Source organism: Mytilus edulis, chromosome 4, assembly GCF_963676685.1.
Source record: "Mytilus edulis chromosome 4, xbMytEdul2.2, whole genome shotgun sequence".
NCBI lineage: Eukaryota > Metazoa > Mollusca > Bivalvia > Mytilida > Mytilidae > Mytilus > Mytilus edulis.
In genome coordinates this window covers 86,469,839-86,490,118 of record NC_092347.1, presented here as the reverse complement: position 1 = coordinate 86,490,118, position 20,280 = coordinate 86,469,839, and the positions used below count along the sequence as shown (strand labels likewise).

Here is a 20,280-nt window from a genome sequence, read left to right as displayed (position 1 = left end):
TAGTACAAAAATAAAACACAATAGACCTAATTACATTGTTCATACACTTTTATCCGGGTTTGGCTATTTTGTAACTATTTTACATGTCTGTTTGTCATTTGAATTATTTTTGAAAATAATATTATCCAGCTACATGCATATATGTGTCAATGAAACAATGGCAATCGTATCCCTCAGAGCAATCTGCTCTTTGATTTTTAATTATTAGTACAAATTTCAAGTCCAATAATGTGTTCATACAGACATGTTGTAATGTTAAATATTATAAAAGACAAAAAATGCAGCTTTTCTCATGTATTAAGTTGCATATGAGTTAAAAATTGTTGCACACAAATTGGATATTAGATGAATCTAATTTGATTAACAAACTTTAATTTGAAAAGATACTTACACAACATACCACAAGATAAAAGATGTTATATTGAATGCTTTTTTTTTTTTTTTTTTTTATCATTATTCATAATTTTGAAAAACTGGGGGTGATTTTGAGCATGATATGTAAAAAAAAAACACCTGTGAGTTAAAGAATGTGAGTTATCTTCTTACTGTCTTTTTTGTTCTTTTCTGTCAATGAGTTGTTTCAATGACATATACCCCACATGATGGCCACATCTCCTTTGATTTCTATGAAAACTAAAACTGCACAGCTTTACATTCAGAAGCTAGAACATTAGTTTTATTACAAACAGTTTCAACTGTTTTGGGATTTCAGAGGAGATAATACATTAATTTAAGTTTATACAAGCAATGGACCATATTGACATGCTGGTACAAATATACTATCTATTAACTGTTACACTGGCTCAAGTGAGATTTAACTACATATGACAATAAATGTAAATGTAAACAACAAGTCATTCCAGGGGTTAGCAGTTTGAACATTTTGTTATATTGTCCTTAATCTAGAAATAGACTAAGTGTGTGTATTCATTTCATCTGATTAAAATATAAAAATCTATTTGTAATTAAGGATAGGATTGAATATTGTGTTACTCATGTACAGCCATCATCTTCTTTTGTTTATATATAAAAATGAAACAAAGTTACAACACAATTGCTGTCAGAAAATACATAATCTACTCTCGTTTACTGGTAGAATTGAAATATAAATGTTATATGAATGTTTTAATATCCTAAAATGGTCACTTCATACATATTTTGACATCCTTGGCTGTACTGTGTAATGGTCTACTATATCCTATGTAGAGTTGTCCTGTGAGAGAAAGCCAGAGAATATGGTAATACTATACATGTATATACATGTACATGTTATGTGAATGTTTTGTCAACATCCTGGTATGGTCACTTCATATAACTTGGCCTCCTTGGTTGTACTGCCTGGTGGTCTCCCACATCCTATGTAGAGTTGTCCTGTTGGAGTGGATGCCAGAGAAAATGGGAACATTATGTTTATGTCACTTGTTTTATAACATGTCATCAGTAGGCCAGCATTGTTCAGGATATGAAGTGTATGAGTAACGACATCAGCCACAATAACATTGTCTCTAGGTGTTGTCACTATGCCACTTGGTAAGAATGGTTCATCCTTGTTGATCTCTGTATCTCCTGTATAGATATTGATTATATCACCACCCTGTCCTAATACTACTACTCTCCATCTGCCTTTACTTACTTCATCCACCACATGAATATTGCCATTACTGGTACTGGTTATCCTCCTGGGATAGGTAAATATAGGTTGTTTATGTTGATCATGTCCATACACTCTCTCATGGTCTCCATTCTGATTCATTTGTATTACAACTCTTCTTCCTGGTTTAGGGTAGTCACTATTAAAACCTCCTACTAGAACTTTATTGTCATTGGTAACATGGACTGCAGTAGGAAGGAATGGTGACACATCATATAAGGAGTCTGTTGGTGTACCTGCATCACCACTGATTTGTTTTAGTTTTGATTGCCCTGTAGATATAAGTAGATTATTTGATTGAGTAACAGCCATTCTGTGTATCTCGATATTATAGCTGTTGAGTATTTTCAGTTTGGGTCCATCAGGTTTGACTTTTTGAACTAAACCAAAAGTACCAGAACTTAACCACAAAGACTGATCAATAGAAGAGCATACATTTACTACAGACTTCAGTTCAGTTTGATATTGTTTAATTATTTTCAGATTAATATTTGGTTTATAAGATAAATTTTCATCAAATTCCAGCACTCCAATGTTAGACTGGGTTATCTCCCCTGGAATGAAGTTTGGTAAATAGCCATAACTTGATCTTGATTTGGGGATTTGGATGTCAATAGATTTTTCTAAATTGTTGATTTCTGTAAAGAACTTGGAGGCATTGCTTATTTGAATGAATTCCTGGACATCATTGTTTTTATTGTCAGCTTGCTTTAGTATAACTGAGACGGCATTTAAATCAGACTTGACTGTGTTAAAAACAGAGTTGTGATTCTGATCTAATTTATCTCTAAGTTCTTTAAAATGCCTTTCTACCTCTGCTTTGACAGATTTTTCATGCTTAAGAACATCTTGCTTAACCTGGTCATATTTAGAATTTTCTGATGATAAAAGTTGGTTAAGCTGTTCTTTTCTTGAAACAATTTCTCTCTTATCTGTTTGAATTTTAGTTTGTCCTTTTTTCAACTTGTCTATTTTTATATCATATCCTTCCTGAATTTCTGTTAAATCATGTTTCTTGTGAACTTTTGACACACAGGTTGGACACACAAGAGTGTCACATGTCTTACAATAAAGACATGTATATTGTCCAGTATGGTCCTGACAGGGAATATTTGCAAAATCTAGTTCTTCTTTATATAGCCCAATTTCTTTGATATCAATTATTCTGTGATCCTTTGCAGTTTTTACTCTTAAATGTACCTTCTCCTTACAATGGTTACACAATAAAAGGTCACATTCTAAACACTTCCATTTAATGGGTCTATCAGTTTCACATAATCCACAATTTATAGGAATTTGTCCTTTTCTGATTGATTGTGAAAACGCCATTTTTAAGATACAGGTATATTACTTCCTTGATTGTGATCAGGTTACGTCCTTGATAACTTTATCCAGGGTTAATTATTTTTAGAAACATTTCTCAGTTTATTAATATAGAATTTTATAGATTGTTTGAATAAACTTTAAATCAATATTTAAAGTTTTATGACTGTTGTAAGTGATATGCATACATTTGTAGAATCTAGCAAATGATATGTTGGATGCATGAAAAAGAATACATTGTATTATAATAAACACAAAGTTTATTTGATTGATAAGCTTCTCAATGATCAAAATTAATGTTTGTCAAACTGCTGTATATCCAATAAAAAATTTCAGATAAAGTGTGTGGTTAGATTTTTTAGAAATTTATATATTTTTGTCATAGGGTCAAAGTAAATATTTTGTTCAAATTTTATGAAAATTAAACAAGATAAATTAATTTTAGTCAAGGTGTTTGGTACCTGTTACCTTAAAGATAAAAGATTTAGATAAATATTATAAAGGAGAAGGTTCACGAAGGGTAAATATTGGCCCTAAATTTTTGATGTTTTTTAAATCAAGCCAAAAATTTAGAAATTTTACATAGAAATACTATTAAGACAAAAATATATTTGTTTTCCACCTTCCTTTAAAATTTAAAACAAGTTATTATATTTGTGAATTCTGTATCAAAATTGGAATCGTTTGGTAACACAACATTTCAGATCTTACGTGACGGCCAAGGTTTTTCTAAAGCTTTTAGGTCTGAAAATTGTACAAAATCATCATATTTTGACAAAATGTCCAAAATGGACCTACTTTGGAGAATATTATGTACTTTAATGGAAAGAATTGATTTATTTAGCATTTAGGCTTTTAAAATAGACCCATTTACAAACCAAATTACGACCTTTGTGTTGTTTTATGATAAAGTTGATATTTTAGGCCATTTTGTGCCATGAGTGAACCTTGTCCTTTAAAGCTTTTCTGTTAAGTTAAGTTATAATTTAACTGTGGGGAAATATGTTTAGGATATCAGCTTGCTTCATTAAAATAGATTGGAGATAGGTAAATAACTTATTTTACATCAATTCCCCCTAAAAAACAAGTGCAAAGTCCTGAGTATTACTGTAAATGAGGATATTTGAAATAAATTTCTGTATGAAAACAAAAAGAGGTAAACTGCTATGCAAGGTTGGCAAAAAAGGTATCCAATTCCATGCCAACTGTAAATAACAGAAATTACTGGCATATACTGGTAATATAAATGTCCCTCTCTGGTCAATAACTGGGTAAATGGACAGATAACCACTTAGAATTAGGTTCTCTTGCGCTTAAAATTAGCCATGGAGATTTTTAAAAAGTATGCATGACTTTAAAATTGTTTGAATTGTATTAAAGTGTTATAATCTGGCGTCAGATATTAGACAGTGATCAGGAACTTTGAATAGTGAATTGAACGTTGTTTCAAAAACATCTTTTGAATTGTTTAAAAAACTTGACATTGTCACAGTTGTTTGTGATCTAGGAAGTTTTATTCAATTGCAATAAACACAAACATTGAAATACTACATCCAAGCATCCTTAATTTATAAGTTCATTCAGAGAAAAAAGAATGGGTTTCAGTACAACTAGAATCAAGTACATAAAATTCTTAAAACCAGAAAATGTATTCACAATTTTAATTTTCAAATGCATTTTTGCCTCAAATCCAATTGCGACACAAAGGGGTTACAATCCTTTGATGGCGGAAATAATTTGTATCAAGCTTAGAATTTCAGAAGGAATACGACCTGGATGCTTTATACCTTGTTTGTGGATACCTTCTGTTATAAAGTTTTCCTCTGTCACATGTCCGTTGTCCTTGACCTCATTTTCATGGTTCAGTGACTTGAAAAAAATACATTTTTTGTCATGTGAAATACTCTGTTATTATGAGTAATAGGATATTTGTTATCTAGGTTTCTTGCAAGGTTTATGTGTCTGTCGAGGTTTAACCTGACCTCAACCTCATTTCAAGCATCAGTAATCATTGTAAAGTTTTTATGGTCAAATCCATTTCATTTGATACTAAAAGCAATAGGTACACTACATTTGGTGTATGGAATATGTCCAACTGACCAGTTTCATCTGACCTTGACATCATTTTACTGGTTGATTGAATGTTTATTTTTATTTCAGGTTAAGGCAGCAGAATGGGCGTTAGACAATGGTGTTGCCACGGTAATTTGTAATGGTAACCAGGATTATGCCATCAGAGATATATTTGCTGCAAAGAAAATTGGCACATTTTTTACTAAGACCGAGAGTTCTGCTCCTGTAGAAGTTCAGGCTATAAATGGTATGTACAAAGTAGGAATGTAGTTATGCTCAACTGGACAGCAACCCGACTAAACAAGTAATCAAAAGACTTATAAAGGGCAACATAAAGTCTTGAACAAAAGACAGGGGTCATCATAAGATGACAACAAATTTAACTTAATTTCAAAGGTGAAAATGCACATACTTTTTTTCAGACTTTTATTCATGTATCTCCCATCAAAATGAGGTCAGTGGCATCTGTAAAAGCACAAGGGCTTAAGCCAGATATGGGAATTCATCTTTTGTCAAGAAAGAGTGTATTTGATTTCACAAACCTTTCATTTCAGAGTCACTAATATTTTTCAAAAAGTTTACATTTGTTGAACATATCATGTCAAGTGACAAAAAGAAAGCAGATAGGTGATCCTTCAGTTAATTAATTTCATATGAAAATAAAAATAACATTTTCTGGATTAAAAAGTAGCATGCAGGATAATCTTTGAAATAAATAATTGAAAAAATTGTTTAGCCATGTGAATATCCAAAAATGTCAAACTTCCAAGAGAATTCCTTGAGAGCTGTGCCTTCATGGAAATACCCTTTCATGTTGATAATTTCAAATCAAACCCTACTTAAATTGATATGTCAATATTACAAATGATTGTTTTGGTTTTCCTTTTATCACCCAAATTTGGGTTTTTCATGAATAATCTATACAAAATCTAACAATTTTGCTCAACCTGTACCATAAATAAAAAGCAGGGTGATTTCTGTTGTCATTTTGGTCTCTTGTGGACAGTTGTCTCATTGGCAAAACATACCACATCTTCTTTTTTATATGGTGACCCATACTTTTTCTTATTTTTGAAAAAAGGCATGATGTAAACTTTAATTTGACAAATTATCAAAAAATTCTATAGATTTAAATTAAGACCTTAAACTAATGTGTCAAAATGAGAAATGATTATTTTGTTTGAAAATATTTGTTTATTAGTTTGTCTTATCCCTTTCCTCCATAATGACGCCTTTTGACGCCACCCCCTTTACTCCATAACGACGCCTTTTGATGCCACCCCCTTTACTCCATAATGACGCCTTTTGACGCCACCCCCTTTACTCCATAATGATGCCTTTTGATGCCTGTGTAGTGCCTCAGTTGAAACGTTGTGACTACATAAAATCTGTATCAAACTTGATTAAATTTGGATCTAATATAAAAAGGATATTCATGAGAATATCTGACTAGAATTTCATTGATGAAATGTTCGTTTTCGCAATGCATTGATACTTAAACCTGATGATTTTTTTTTATTGAAAACATCCTATGCGAATCAAGTATGTTAAAACAAAAATTCAATGAAGGAAAGGGTTATTTAGTACAGTATCTTAATGTGTAAGACAAGAAAAACAGAATGATATAAATAAGAAGTTATTTACACTTTGATTTGAATTTGTTTCAGCCAGAGAAGGAAGTAGAGCCTTACAAGCTTTGACTGGTGAACAGAGAGCTATTATAATAAACAAACTAGCTGATTTATTACTGACAAGACAGACAGATATATTGAAAGCCAATCAAATAGATGTAGATAAAGCTTATACTGATGGTGAGAACTAATATAAATGTCAAATATGCATCACCTCTTGTTCATGCTGAACAATCAAAATTTGAAAATTATTATGGATTAAAGGAGTTGTGTAGTATAAGTCAATCAGACAGCAAGCTAACAATACAAAAAAAAAAGTAGAGGTCAACATACAGTTTCCAAAATAAAGAGAATTGTCTTTGAAATATAACAACAAAAAAATTCCCGCACTTTAACTTTAGTTTGCCTCATTTGTGTAGTGAGTCGCTTACTGTTCTATAGTTTTGCCCATTTTTTAAGTTGGAAAAGTGAAAATCTTGAGAAGGGGCATTCTTATTTAATTGATTTGTATGTCTATTTTCAAATGGATTTTTTTTGGCAATTATATGTACTGGTAGTGTGTTAATTATTATAACAAGAGTAGACAATGTGTTAATTGTTATTACAATAGTAGATAATGTGTTAATATTTTTACAAGATTAAACAATGTGTTAATTTAATAACAAAAGTAGACAGTGTGTTAATTTTTCTTCCAGGAGTAGATAGTGTGTTAATTTTTATGCCCCATTTAGGGGCATTATGTTTTCTGGTCTGTGCGTCCGTCCTTTCGTTCGTATGTTCTTTCGTCCGTTTGTTCGTCTGTTCCGCTTCAGGTTAAAGATTTTGGTTGAGGTAGTTTTTGATGAAGTTAAAGTCCAAGCAACTTGAAACTTAGTAAACATGTTCCCTATGATATGATTTTTCTAATTTTAATGCCAAATTAGAGATTTTACCCCATTTTCACAGTCCACTGAACATAGAAAATGATGGGGCGGATGGGGCATTCGTATACTTTGGATATATTCTTGTTATAACAAGAGTAAACAATGTGTTATTTATTATTACAGGAGTAGATGATGTGTTAATATCAAGACTTGTGTTAAATGAAAAGAAGCTGAAGACATTACATACAGGACTGAAACAGATAGCTAAAACCTGTGATTCCATTGTTGGCAGAGTAACCAGAAGAACTCAAGTAGCTGAGGGTTTAGAACTTTGTCAGGTTACTGCACCAATAGGTGTACTGATGGTCATATTTGAATCTCGTCCAGATGCACTCCCACAGGTATGCCATCCTTCCCAGTACTTAAATGTTTTAAGCATTTTAGAAAAGATACACAATTTGTTTTATTCTTGCCTTATTTTATATGATAAACACTATATATGTACATCTATTGTTAGGTTGCTGCCCTGGCTATTAGTAGTGCTAATGGATTGTTACTAAAAGGAGGAAAGGAAGCATCTAACAGTAATAAATTATTACATGAATTGGTGGAAGAGGCATTAGAACCTTTTGTTCCTAAAGAAACAGTAGCTCTGGTAAGTTTATATACTCTGTCAATCATGGGAAATAGTTAATATACACAATTAATCATGGAAAATGATAAACAAGTTGTTGATACATGCAATTTTTTAATATTCATATGTGTTTTAAAAAAAAAATCAATCGTTATGTGCTACTCCGATTTATGAATCAAAAGTCTTGTTTTATCAAATTATATTGACCTCAAATGATAGCAATCAACTTTGTCAATCCTAAGCACTAATATAAACATTGATTGACTTATTCATTGCTTGCTTTTGACATATCCTAACTACTTTCAGCTTACGATCTAGCATGATGCTTTTACTAGATAAATTATTAATGACTGAAAACTTATTTTAATAAGGAATTTACTTGTCAAATCAAGAAATTATAAAATTGTTAAAAAATACTATTTTGCTGTGACAGTTTAACTGAATCAACATACTGTGCTGTTTAAAGTTTGAATAATTTCCTATTATCTGGGCCATTTTGAGTTCAAAATATACCTTCTTTTTCAAAACTAAGTTCAAGTCATGAAATACTTATAATATAAAAATATGATGTGGAATGATTGACAATGATACAACTGAAAAGACCAAACAACTAAAGGGCAAGGATGATAACAATAGCAGGTCACATTATGGCAATCAGCATTGAGCCAAAATCCTAACAATATACATCTAGAAAGGACCCTGTTAAGGATGTTCGCTGCTCTTTTTTTTAGCTCACGGGGGGGCCCCTTTGGGCCCCATGTGAACTTATGTCATCACTTGGCGTTCATCCGTTGTCTGTCGTCGTCATCTGTCTTTGTAAACTATTTAGAAAATCCTCTCCTTTGAAACTACTGGGGCAAAATACCTTCAAACTTTAACTAGATGTTACTTAGGGTATTTAGTTTATAAATTGTATCTGAAGTTTTCATCCATCATCAAACATGGCTGCCATGGCTAAAAATTGAACATAAGGGTCAAATGCAGTTTTTTGCTTATATCTCAAAAACTAAAGCGCTATAAGAGCTAATCTGAAATGGGATAAAATTGTTCAATTGGTCAAGATCTAGAATTAATTGCATAACAGTGTGGTCGACAGTAAAACGTTTGTAGGTTGTAACTTGTTTGTCAACGGCTATGATTTTATGCTCACCCAGTCTGTCAGAGGCCTTCCAGTGGGGATTGAAATATTCACTTGTTACACATTCCGATACATAAAATGAAACTTTCTTTTTACAAAGCTTGAAAGGAATTTGTTTTAAATATTTATTATAATCATCACATACAACCGTGTCATTTATAAGAATAATAATGTTCAGAGATGATATTATTTAATAATGATAAAAAAATAGGTTTATCCATTGTAAAAAAAACTATTAAGTTGATGGGGTTAATTCACAAAATATCTCATTGATTAAGAGCACAACTACTTCTACGGTGTGATCATTTAAGAATGGCCTACTATTTATTCAATGCGTATACATGTGGGTTTTGTTTGTGAAGAGTTCTGGATAATTAAAAAATCATTTGATTTCTTTGTTTAAAACCATAAAACGATTCATTCTTTCAGATATTTGTCACTTTGCCTTATCTTCAAGTCCAACACAATTTCTCACGTTTCTTACAAAACTTATATTCTTGTGATGTATTCTTTTGTTGAAAAAAAAATGTATAGATATAGGAAGATGTGGTATGAGTGCCAATGAGACAACTCTCCTCCCAAGTAATAATTCATAAAAGTAAACCATTATAGGTCAAGGTACGACCTGCAACACGGAGCCTTGGCTCACACCGAACAGCAAGTTATAGAGGGCCCCAAAACTACTAGTGTAAAACCATTCAAACGGGAAAACCAACGAGAAACGAAAAACACATATGAACTACATAAACAGATGACATCATGCATTGTAACTTTTAAAGCCAATTAAGTAAAAAAAATAATCTGAAAGAACGTGCGATATCATATTAGGAAAATTGATGGTCAAACCATAACAAAAAATCAAGTAAAGAATTTTAAGTATTCAACCTTTATAGCTTGCTGTTCGGTGTGAGCCCAGACTCCTTGTTGAAGGCCATTTTTATTTATTTTCAAATTACAAAGGTTATTCCTGATTAGTATTTTTAATTATTTTATTTAGGCGTTTAGAACCTTTGGTGACCTCACAGTTTAAATTTCTATGATAAGTACGTCGTGAGCAGTGGGCATTACAGACGAACGTTCACCTAATTTTCCCCAGTCAATGAATGGCCATAGCTACACTGTTATGAATTTCATTCTATCAGCCCTGAAATATTCAGACAAATCAAACAACCCATTGTTGGCTTGCTGCCACTAAATTAGTAGTTTTAAGGAAATTTTGCAGTTTTCATCATTATCTTGAATATTGTTATAGATAAGTATAAACTGTAAACAGCAATAATTTTCAACAAAGTAAGATCTACAAAAAAGTTTTTGACCAAAATTGTCAAATGACAGCAATATGGATTTTACATAAAATGTTAAAAAATAAAAAGTCTGAGATTATGTCTCTGACAGTTTAAAATTAAACCTCAGAATTTATTTTTTAATTAATAAACTGAACAGCAAATTCTTTTAACTCGTTTTCAACTGAAAAAGGAATCGCAACTCCAGTTTTAACAAATGGGGCAACACATTTCATTTTCAGGTTGAAATGGTTTTGTTTTTAAGTATTTATTGCCCTTTAAAGACAATTTTACACAATTTGTTCATCAAGTTTGCTTACATCTTAAAAAAAAATCCTCTGAAATGCAGGTGAGCGATTTAGGCTCTTGAGAGCGTCTTGATTACTATTTGTCAGATATTTGAAATCCTCTGATTTTACCCATGTTGCAGTAATACAATTAAAAAATTTGCCATAAAAAAAAACCTGCTTTTTTGTCATAACTCAAATTAAATATCCTTTAAAGCCATTTTTGGTAATCTTTTTAAATTCTTCTTATTTTGTCCGACATAGTTTTTGAAAAAAAAAAAGTGCTTATTTGATATATATAATATAAATCAAGAGAAAACCATTTTCCTTGAAATTTCCTATTGCTAAAAAAAAAGACTATTTTATGCCCGTGCCTTAGATGGGGGACGGTAGATGGGGGAAATTCAGTTTTACCCTTATCCATCTGTAAGTCACAAAGGTTCTCTAACTTTAGTTTGACTCAACCAAATGTTATGAAATTTATACACCATGCTTATTTCCACAAAACACAGATTGAGTTTGAATTTTGGGTTGTGCACTTAAATTATTCTAGAGTTATGCCCCTTTACGTATGGAAAAATTGCTGAAAAAATTGCTGAAGTTTTCATATCTGTTTGTTTACTTTAGTTTGCCTCAACCAAATGTTATGAAACCTATACATAATTCTTATTACCATAAGACATAGATCTATTTTAAATTTTTGTGGCGTCACATCTACCAATCAAGATTTATGCCCCTTTACAAATGGAAGAATTGCTGAATTCATCGTTTTTGTTTTTTCACTTAAGTTTGCCTCAACCAAATGATATGAAACTTATACACAATGCTTATTACCAGAAAACTAAGATCAAGTACAAGCGGGGGCATCACCATGGACACATTCCCCATTTATTTTTTTCTACTGTATAAGTTCTATTATTTATATACTATCAATTTTTTCTCTAATTCTTACTTGATTTATCCTTTTCTCCTGACATCAATTTTTCTTGCTTTTGTTCTGAATTTCCTATTGTGACAACAGATTCCACCACCAAATCTTGCAATACAATACTTATCTGCTCTGGTCTGTTAAATTTTAGATTTTTTAAATGCTCAGTAATTTAATTGTCTAGAGTGTAAAATGTTAAATCACACTCCATGCAGTGGTATAATCTATATATAACAGTCTTTTATAAAGCTTGCTTTTTCGAAACAGAGTAGCGAACATCCTGTAAAAAAGGTGACAACGGTCTGAATTAAGTAATTTGTGATTTTACAGATAAATAAGGTACAGTAAAGAAGGGAACAAGGGATAAGTTTCAGATGCTTATTTAAAAGCTATATATACTCTGAATTTAGATGCTTTAAAACAGCTTTGAATTACTGGTGGCGGAATGGATTAGGATAATTGAAAACAATCATTGAAATATGTCACAATACTCAGATCTTACCTCAATTTCTCTTTTTACAATAACAACCTTTTCCATTCAAACTTATTTTCATATTTTTGATATTATATAAAATTCGGCTAACCAATTGAAAAAATTTTCTTCAGCCTGGTGATCATGAGGGATAAAGTTTGAAACCTGCTTTGATATTTCCTTCATTCTTTACAAATCTTTTTCGTCAATTCATAGATGACATACAAACAACAAACTGGTAAAATGTATGTCAAATATAAATGATCGTAAACCCCCAAAAACCTGACCATTTCAAAATATCACTCCTATAGCAAACATAACTTTTATTCTTGGATTTCATTCAATTTTCATATGCACTAGGCCTTGGTTTACTTGCAATTGTATACAGGCTATATATAAATAAAAGAGGTGTGGTAAGATGGACAATGAAATAACAAGCCACCAGAGATCTAAGGACTGATATATTTGATATTTACAGGTGAGCAGGAAAGAAGACATAGAAGATTTATTACAGATGACAAACTACATAGACCTTGTGATACCCAGGGGATCTAGTGATATGATAGCGAAGATCCAGGCTGCCAGTAAAGGGATACCAGTCCTCGGACACAGTGAAGGGGTCTGTCATGTCTATATAGATAAGGAAGCCAACCATGACATGGCACTCAAGATCGGTAAGTCCTCGGACACAGTGAAGGGGTCTGTCATGTCTATATAGATAAAGAAGCCAATCATGACATGGCTCTCAAGATCGGTAAATACTATTTCCATTTCATAATATAAGTCTGCTTAGAAAGGAAAGTGGAGAGAATGTTGAGTAAAGTTATTTTTATTATGCCCCACCTACGATAGTAGAGGGGCATTATGTTTTCTGGTCTGTGCGTCCGTTCGTCCGTCCGTCTGTCCGTCCGTCCGTTCGTTCGTCCGTCTGTCCCACTTCAGGTTAAAGTTTTTGGTCGAGGTATTTTTTGATGAAGTTGAAGTCCAATCGACTTTAAACTTGGTACACATGTTCCCTATGATATGATCTTTCTAATTTTAATGCCAAATTAGAGATTTTACCCCAATTTCACGGTCCACTGAACATAGAAAATGATAGTGCGAGTGGGGCATTCGTGTACTGAGGACACATTCTTGTTGAATTAAGTTTTATGTACCAACCATCTTATTCCAATACCTCCATTGTACAGTTGGTAAGGTCAAATGTAATGCTTATAGGTACACTTATAAGATCAATGGAAAATACTCAAGAATGCATATTCCAAATTGCTAAAAATAATATGTATTTCAAAGTTAATTTCTGTATAAATCACCTGGTTCAGGAGAATTTTGTAATAATTTCGCTTGTTTTGTTGAGTATATTGAGCTGACTTTTATTTTTCAGTGAGAGATTCTAAGTGTGACTATCCTTCAGCATGTAATGCAGTAGAAACCGTCCTAATCAACAAACATCTACTAAAGTCAACTTTCTTTGAGACACTTTTAGACATGTTAAAGAGCGAAGGGGTAGGTACATTATAGCAAAATAATTACACATTAATTAAAATTTAAAAGTGAATACCAAATTTTGCCATACAATTGTTACTTCTATGCAAACTGTACATATTTTTTTTTTTCCAAAAGTTACCAAAATCCAAGGAACTAAGAAAAATTGAATATAAACCTTTTAAAGATAAAAACATTACACATGCATAATTATAAAGCTACATGCCATTTGTAAAGTGGGGCTTAAACATCTCTGACCTATTTTACATTTTTCCTCTACAATATGCATATAAGTTTCTTTATCTGTATTGTCAGGTGAAGATATATGCTGGACCTAGAATGTCCAGTGTTTTAAAGTTTGGACCACCACCTGCTGTTTCCTTACATAAAGAATATGGAGGACTAGAATTAACCATGGAAATCGTAGAAAATACCACCGAGGCTGTAAACCATATAAATAAATACAGCAGTTCACACACAGATGTTATAATAACTGATAATGGTATTATTTCTTCTTGTTTTTAAATGATTTTTTTGCAGATACCAACTACCAGTTTAAAAAAAACTTTAAAAAATACAAGGCTTCTTATTATTGTTTATACTATACACTCATTTCAGCTTTACATGACTCATCGGTGGAGCTTCAATCAAAAGGCATGCCAAATTAATGAGGCAAGACCATTCAAAGGAACTCTGCATGTACAACATATAAAGTCAATCAAAATCAAAGAAAAGAGTTCTTGTTGCACATAATTTAACTATCCAAGGGCAATAACTAAAAAAAAAACTGCAATTTTTGTTCTTTAAAACTTTTTACAAATATCTTACAGAAATGCAGGCTTGAAAGCAAATGCAATACAATTTCCAATAAAGTTTATTATTCCAAGTAGCATAACTCTTTAAAAAAAATGATCAGCACTGATTTTTATATGCCTGTTTACTTGACATATTATTGTATACCAATTTCTGTCTGGCCGTTGACTATATGAAGGACAATAACTCAAAAAGGCTTCAATCAATTTGCATGAAACTTTGATGAAAAGTTTATATCGAATAAAATAAGCTCTCTTTTATTTTTATGAATTTAAGATCATACGTTTCCACGTTATGGGGTTTTATCTTTTTTTTTAAAGGGGGATTTTCCAGTTTTTAGACAATAACTCAAAAATGTTTTAAGCAGTCTTCATTTTTTAACACTTTTAAATCAAGATTGTAAACAGCCTCTCATCCATTGTTTATGTAACTTTCTGGGCTACACGTTTTTAATCAATTTTTCAGAACACTATGCTAGTGAGTTTTTGAAAGGTGTAGACAGTGCCTGTGTATTTCACAATGCCAGTACAAGATTTGCTGATGGTTACAGATTTGGTCTAGGTAAGTACTGTTTGTATGAAGCTATCCTAATTGTAAACTGGTACTTATATTGAATACTTATTGACTGGGTGTGAGTGGATAGTAAGTTTATTGTCCTGGGGCGTAGCAGAGGGCAATAGTTGTATCCAAGGGACAATAAACTTACTATTCCACGAATATCCAGTCAGTAAGTGTTTTATTATATTGAGAAAGACAACAGACAATAAATGACTGTGAAAATAAACTATTGTAATATAAAAAAGCAGAAACCCAACCAAAATGTTTACTTCATAAATATGTTCAAATGGTAAGGCTAAGTCTTGCACTGACGTCAACCCTAGAAGCAATAGGTAAAACAGGATGTCATTACTCCTGCGGTATTTTCAAAATCCTCCAATCGCGTAGCTGCATTAAAAATTGTGCGAAATATAATGACGCATGCGGTCAAATACTTTCATTGAGGTCCAATAGTTGGAAACTATTGACCACCGGTCCAATAGTTCAACGCTTACAATTTGAAAAATATAGTCAAAATATTGTGTACTTATTTTATATAGAAAATGATAACTGAGGTATAATAAATACTAATTATCTAACTGTTTCTTCTGTGTATAGATATTGAAAGTTTGGTTGATTTCGTGCTCCCACAGAAAATATACCCTTTTGAAAAAAATGTAGATGGTGAAGAAATTTAAATCATGAATACATGCATGTTACAAATCTCTAAAATATTTTCATTTTTAACAAAAGTTATCATCAATGCTTCATTCACTGGAACCCTGTTTTGAAAGTTTTTATGGTGAGATGTTTCAAATACCCAATGTAAATGTTGAATTTTCCAGAAAGGGAGTATTTTTGTTTTTATGCAATCATGTGATGAAATGCAGGAAAATTAACTCTCTCAAATATATTAAAGTCCCTAATGATATGAAAGGTGAACTCATCTTGAACACCTGTACAAAATTGAAGTTCTAGAAATATTTTACTACATGTAGCTTTATTCAAAATTTGAAACCCATTGATGTAATAATGTATAACTAGCTAAATTTGTCAATCAATATATTTTACAAAAGACCACTTTCAATGTTTTTGTGTTCTGTTAAATTGTTCCTTTTAAAATTGTTACACGATGATGATTGCTGTACCCATATTTTTACTATTTTATTTATTGTGTCTGTTTAGTTAACGAATCATTGTAAATATAACGGAATTTGATGAGACTGTCATCAAGGTGAGAGGGTTAGCGCTATAAAACCAGGTTTAATCCACAATTTTCTACATTTGAAAATTCCTGTACAAAGTCAGGAATATGACAGTTCTTGTCTATTCGTTTTTGATGTATTTTGTTATTTGATTTTGCCATGTGATTATGGACTTTCCGAATTGATTTTCCTCTAAATTCATTATTTTTTGTGATTTTACTTTTTTTGGTTTGTTTTTTGGTCAAAAAATTAGGTTTTAATGAACATTGTTTGAGTGTTTAGGGGCATCATCACTTCTTTCCCATGTTGAGAGACCGGCTGAAAAAAATGGTGCTATATTGCACCAACTATTTGGTCAACTAAATTCTTATAAATGATTATCAGCACTGCTGTCATTAGGGTATTGTGATTAAGTACCTACAGAACAAACATTATTTCTAGTTTATCCTGCATAATGACAATCACCAAATATTTGATGGATTTTAATAGTGCAGGGATACAGGTGATCCCCTCTATCTGGTAAATGAGTAATTAAGGCGCCAATAATTGAGAGAACTCAAAACTGATCTATTAGAAATAATTCATTCAGTAAATTCATTGTAACATTATATTTGTTCTGTAGGAGCAGAGGTAGGCATCAGTACAACAAGGATCCATGCTAGGGGACCAGTAGGAGTTGAAGGGTTACTAACATCCAAATGGCTTTTACAAGGACATGGACAAGCAGCCGCAGATTTTGCTGACGGACAGGAGCAATTTATACACAAAAGTTTACCATTAGACTACAGTGACAAAGTGTCGGACAGTTCAGACGATGACAATTCTACTGAAGGACAGCAATAGAATTAGTCTTAAAATAAAAATAGCAACCAATAATAATGTTTAATTAAGGTGGTATGGGAGTCTAAAATAAAAATGATAGAATTTGTTCATACTTTGCCAAAACGTTGTATCTATTGATACATGTTGAAAAATATAATAAAAATGATAGGGCACCGCGCATTTTCTCAAGCTACAGGACGGGACAAGATGACACATTTTGTATGGATTATACAGGAAAAAACACCATTTTGTGATTAGAAACTAAACAAAATGATAGAATTGTTAAATACTTCAGGAAAGGATAGCTTTCAGACACAGCTTTGAGAATATCAAAAGAAAAAATAGGGTCACCGTACGTTTTTTCCGGCTAAAATACAAAATAGGAAAATTCCATACAGAATCCTTCAGAAAATGCACTTTTTTAGAGTAACCTCCCCTTAAAATGCCATTTTAAAAAAAAAATTAAAACAACCAAAAATAATTAACATTTGCAAAAATATCAATATTTAGAAGTTATATTCTTATAAATTGGTACTTTTAAATGAAAATGTACATTAAACATCTGCATTACTGCATCAAATTTTGCTAACTTGATGGAAAATCTGGATCTTTGATTCTCTGTTTTTTACAATCCAAGATGGAGGAAGACACCCATACCACCTTAAGTGTTTTGAATGATTATTTTAATAGGTCATTAATTTAAACTTTTGAAATAGAATTTCAATCTATTGATTGATCACACACTCTAAATTTTTTGAGGTTATTGAGATGGTCATATTTTAATTATTAACATTTTCATTTATATTTGGCCTAAAAAGCTAATTGTAAGTTACTTGAATTTCCAAAATTTCCTAAAAAAATAACCAAAAAGAGAAAATTGCATTAGTAGCTATTTTTTGTTGACTTAATATATGATGTCATAGCTGAAAGCCAGGTTACAGCCAAAATTTTCACAAATATTTTTCAGATTAAAATATATAGCACAAGTGTAGCCCAGATTTTTTTTGTCACCAATAAGATAATGCCAGTATACTTATTTTCTTCATCTTAATGTGAGTCATATTAAAATATTGTAAATAATTTAGCACTTTATTATATTCCTTGTCATTTCATAAAAATTAAATCCGGATTTTTTTTTAATTTGTTTGTTTTTTGGACAAATTTGGTCTCAATTCCCCCCCCCCCCCCCCCCCCCCTCCTGTTACTTCTTTTCATGATAAACTCATAAAAATGACAGCTCCATGGATTTGAAATGTAGGAAATCGTAACCTCTGTATTTTTCACATTCATAATTGCTTTGAAATTTTTTCATGTTGGCATAAGGTTCTAAAATGAAATATGCAACCTGCAATTATGATGTTTCTACAAATATCGACACTAACCTTTGTTATGGTGTGGAATGGAGATATGGTAAATCTCCTAAAAAAGTCAGAGGAATCTCAATCTTATCTACACTTTGAATGTTTGAAAAATTGACACTTATATATAAGACATTTTAGTCTAATTTATATCCATACTTTGATGTTCTAGTAATTTCTTTGTCAAGTAAACATCCACTTGTTCAATATTTCTTTATCTACCAATACAATTTTTTCAATATCTTTTTTTAAAGAAAAATGTTTTTTAATGGGTCATTGATTGTTAAAATTTTGTTGACTAGTTTTCTTTACTTTGCAGTACTGTACAACAGTAACAGAAAATGAAATAGATAATGTATACTTTGTTAACAATGAATATCTGTGTGCTTTGAGTAATTGTGGATTGTGTAGCTATAGTCTGCTCATTCCTGCTAATGTTAATTTTACTACCTCTTTTTTCATAGATACTTTTATCAGCATATATGTACATATATCACCTCACGAGACTTCATGTGTTTGTAGGAAAATCACCTGTTTTCTAATTGAAATCCTGTGTGTCTAGAAATATTGAATTACACAGGTTATACATGCTAATTATTGTGGCTACCATATTTTATTGTTATTGTGCTAATATGCTGTCTCATTTGAATTTTACTTGAATAGCTCTTCAATCATATTCTTAATACAAATAATTCGTATATACAATATTCTCCATGGTAATGGCTAGATCTGTTTATATTTTACTATACATAAATTGAAGTGCGTATTATATTGTCCTCCACCAAGCATTAACTTCAAGATCTGAAGGAATTTTTATATTACAGCTTTTTCCATCTTTTTACCAGATGACGAAAAAGGACTTCTCTGTTATCAAGCTTGTTTAAATAAATGGTAACTAAATATTTTGACAATTCATTGAAAATGCACAAACTTATGTGTAATATACAAGATATATGTTTTATTAAATGTACGTAATAATTATGACTGTAAGATTTGAAATATTTACAATGATATCAATGATCTTTTCCTGATTACCACATCACTAGTCTAAGTCATAGTCTTGTTTTCAAGCTTTGTTTTTTTTATACAACTTATAACCAAAAATTAGAGGAAAACCCTTGAGAGAAAAGGTTTTGTTATGTTTTCTTATAATAAGCTGTATTCTTTGATGGGTTTTTGATAGACATGTGGTGCTGGTACATTTTGTTTATCTTTTATATTTCATATTTACATAAAATTTTGAATTATATTGTTATTCATGTTACTATAATTTTGTATGATTGTTTGTGTTTTTCTCTCTTTTTTAACATTAAACAACAATATATATTGCACACTTTGTTACTGTGTTGCTGAACTGGTTTAGCCATCTCAATGAAGATTGTATGAATATTTGTGCATTAAAATCATGAAAAGTTTAAACCTCACGGTAAATAGATGATTGATTCATCCTAGAATATCTAACTGTAACTACTGGAATAGTTTACTTTGTTACCCTAAATTAATAAAGAATTTTTATAATCATTATCGGTAGAAAAAACTGTTATCAAATTTCACAAATAAAAGACCTTTTCTTATTTAAACAACTGGTTCCAGCTTTGGACTATGTCATATATTTTAAGATATTGGAAAGTTCATTTGTGCTTAACAATTTATAGAGTATTTGTATAAAAGTTTCATATTTCAATCATACTTATATCAAAGTTTTGTAACTCAGGTGCTCTAAATAATTACAGTAGTACATATATGAGACTTAAAATCTTCAAAATTTAATATTAAG

The 20,280-nt window shown here is 31.2% G+C and overlaps 2 protein-coding genes across 5 annotated transcripts in view; one reads left to right on the top strand and one right to left on the bottom strand.

The window, feature by feature from the left end:
- The window catches only part of LOC139520875 (delta-1-pyrroline-5-carboxylate synthase-like), a 34,582-nt gene extending 17,386 nt beyond the window's left edge, over positions 1-17,196 (top strand). For all 4 annotated transcript variants that reach the window (XM_071313899.1, XM_071313898.1, XM_071313896.1 and 1 more), the window contains exons 7-15: positions 5,135-5,294; positions 6,715-6,858; positions 7,725-7,942; positions 8,059-8,196; positions 12,762-12,957; positions 13,668-13,789; positions 14,084-14,270; positions 15,047-15,142; positions 16,946-17,196. In XM_071313899.1, the coding sequence (XP_071170000.1) occupies positions 5,135-5,294; positions 6,715-6,858; positions 7,725-7,942; positions 8,059-8,196; positions 12,762-12,957; positions 13,668-13,789; positions 14,084-14,270; positions 15,047-15,142; positions 16,946-17,166 (1,482 nt within the window). In that variant the 3' untranslated portion in view covers positions 17,167-17,196. The remainder of the gene's footprint in view (positions 1-5,134; positions 5,295-6,714; positions 6,859-7,724; positions 7,943-8,058; positions 8,197-12,761; positions 12,958-13,667; positions 13,790-14,083; positions 14,271-15,046; positions 15,143-16,945) is intronic.
- On the bottom strand, positions 484-3,037 carry LOC139520876 (uncharacterized). Its single transcript, XM_071313900.1, has 2 exons — positions 1,291-3,037; positions 484-1,133 (listed from the first exon to the last, which is right to left on the bottom strand). Coding segments are annotated over exons 1-2 (1,692 nt in total). The 5' UTR covers positions 2,981-3,037; the 3' UTR covers positions 484-1,131.
- Positions 17,197-20,280: the final 3,084 nt, after the last annotated feature.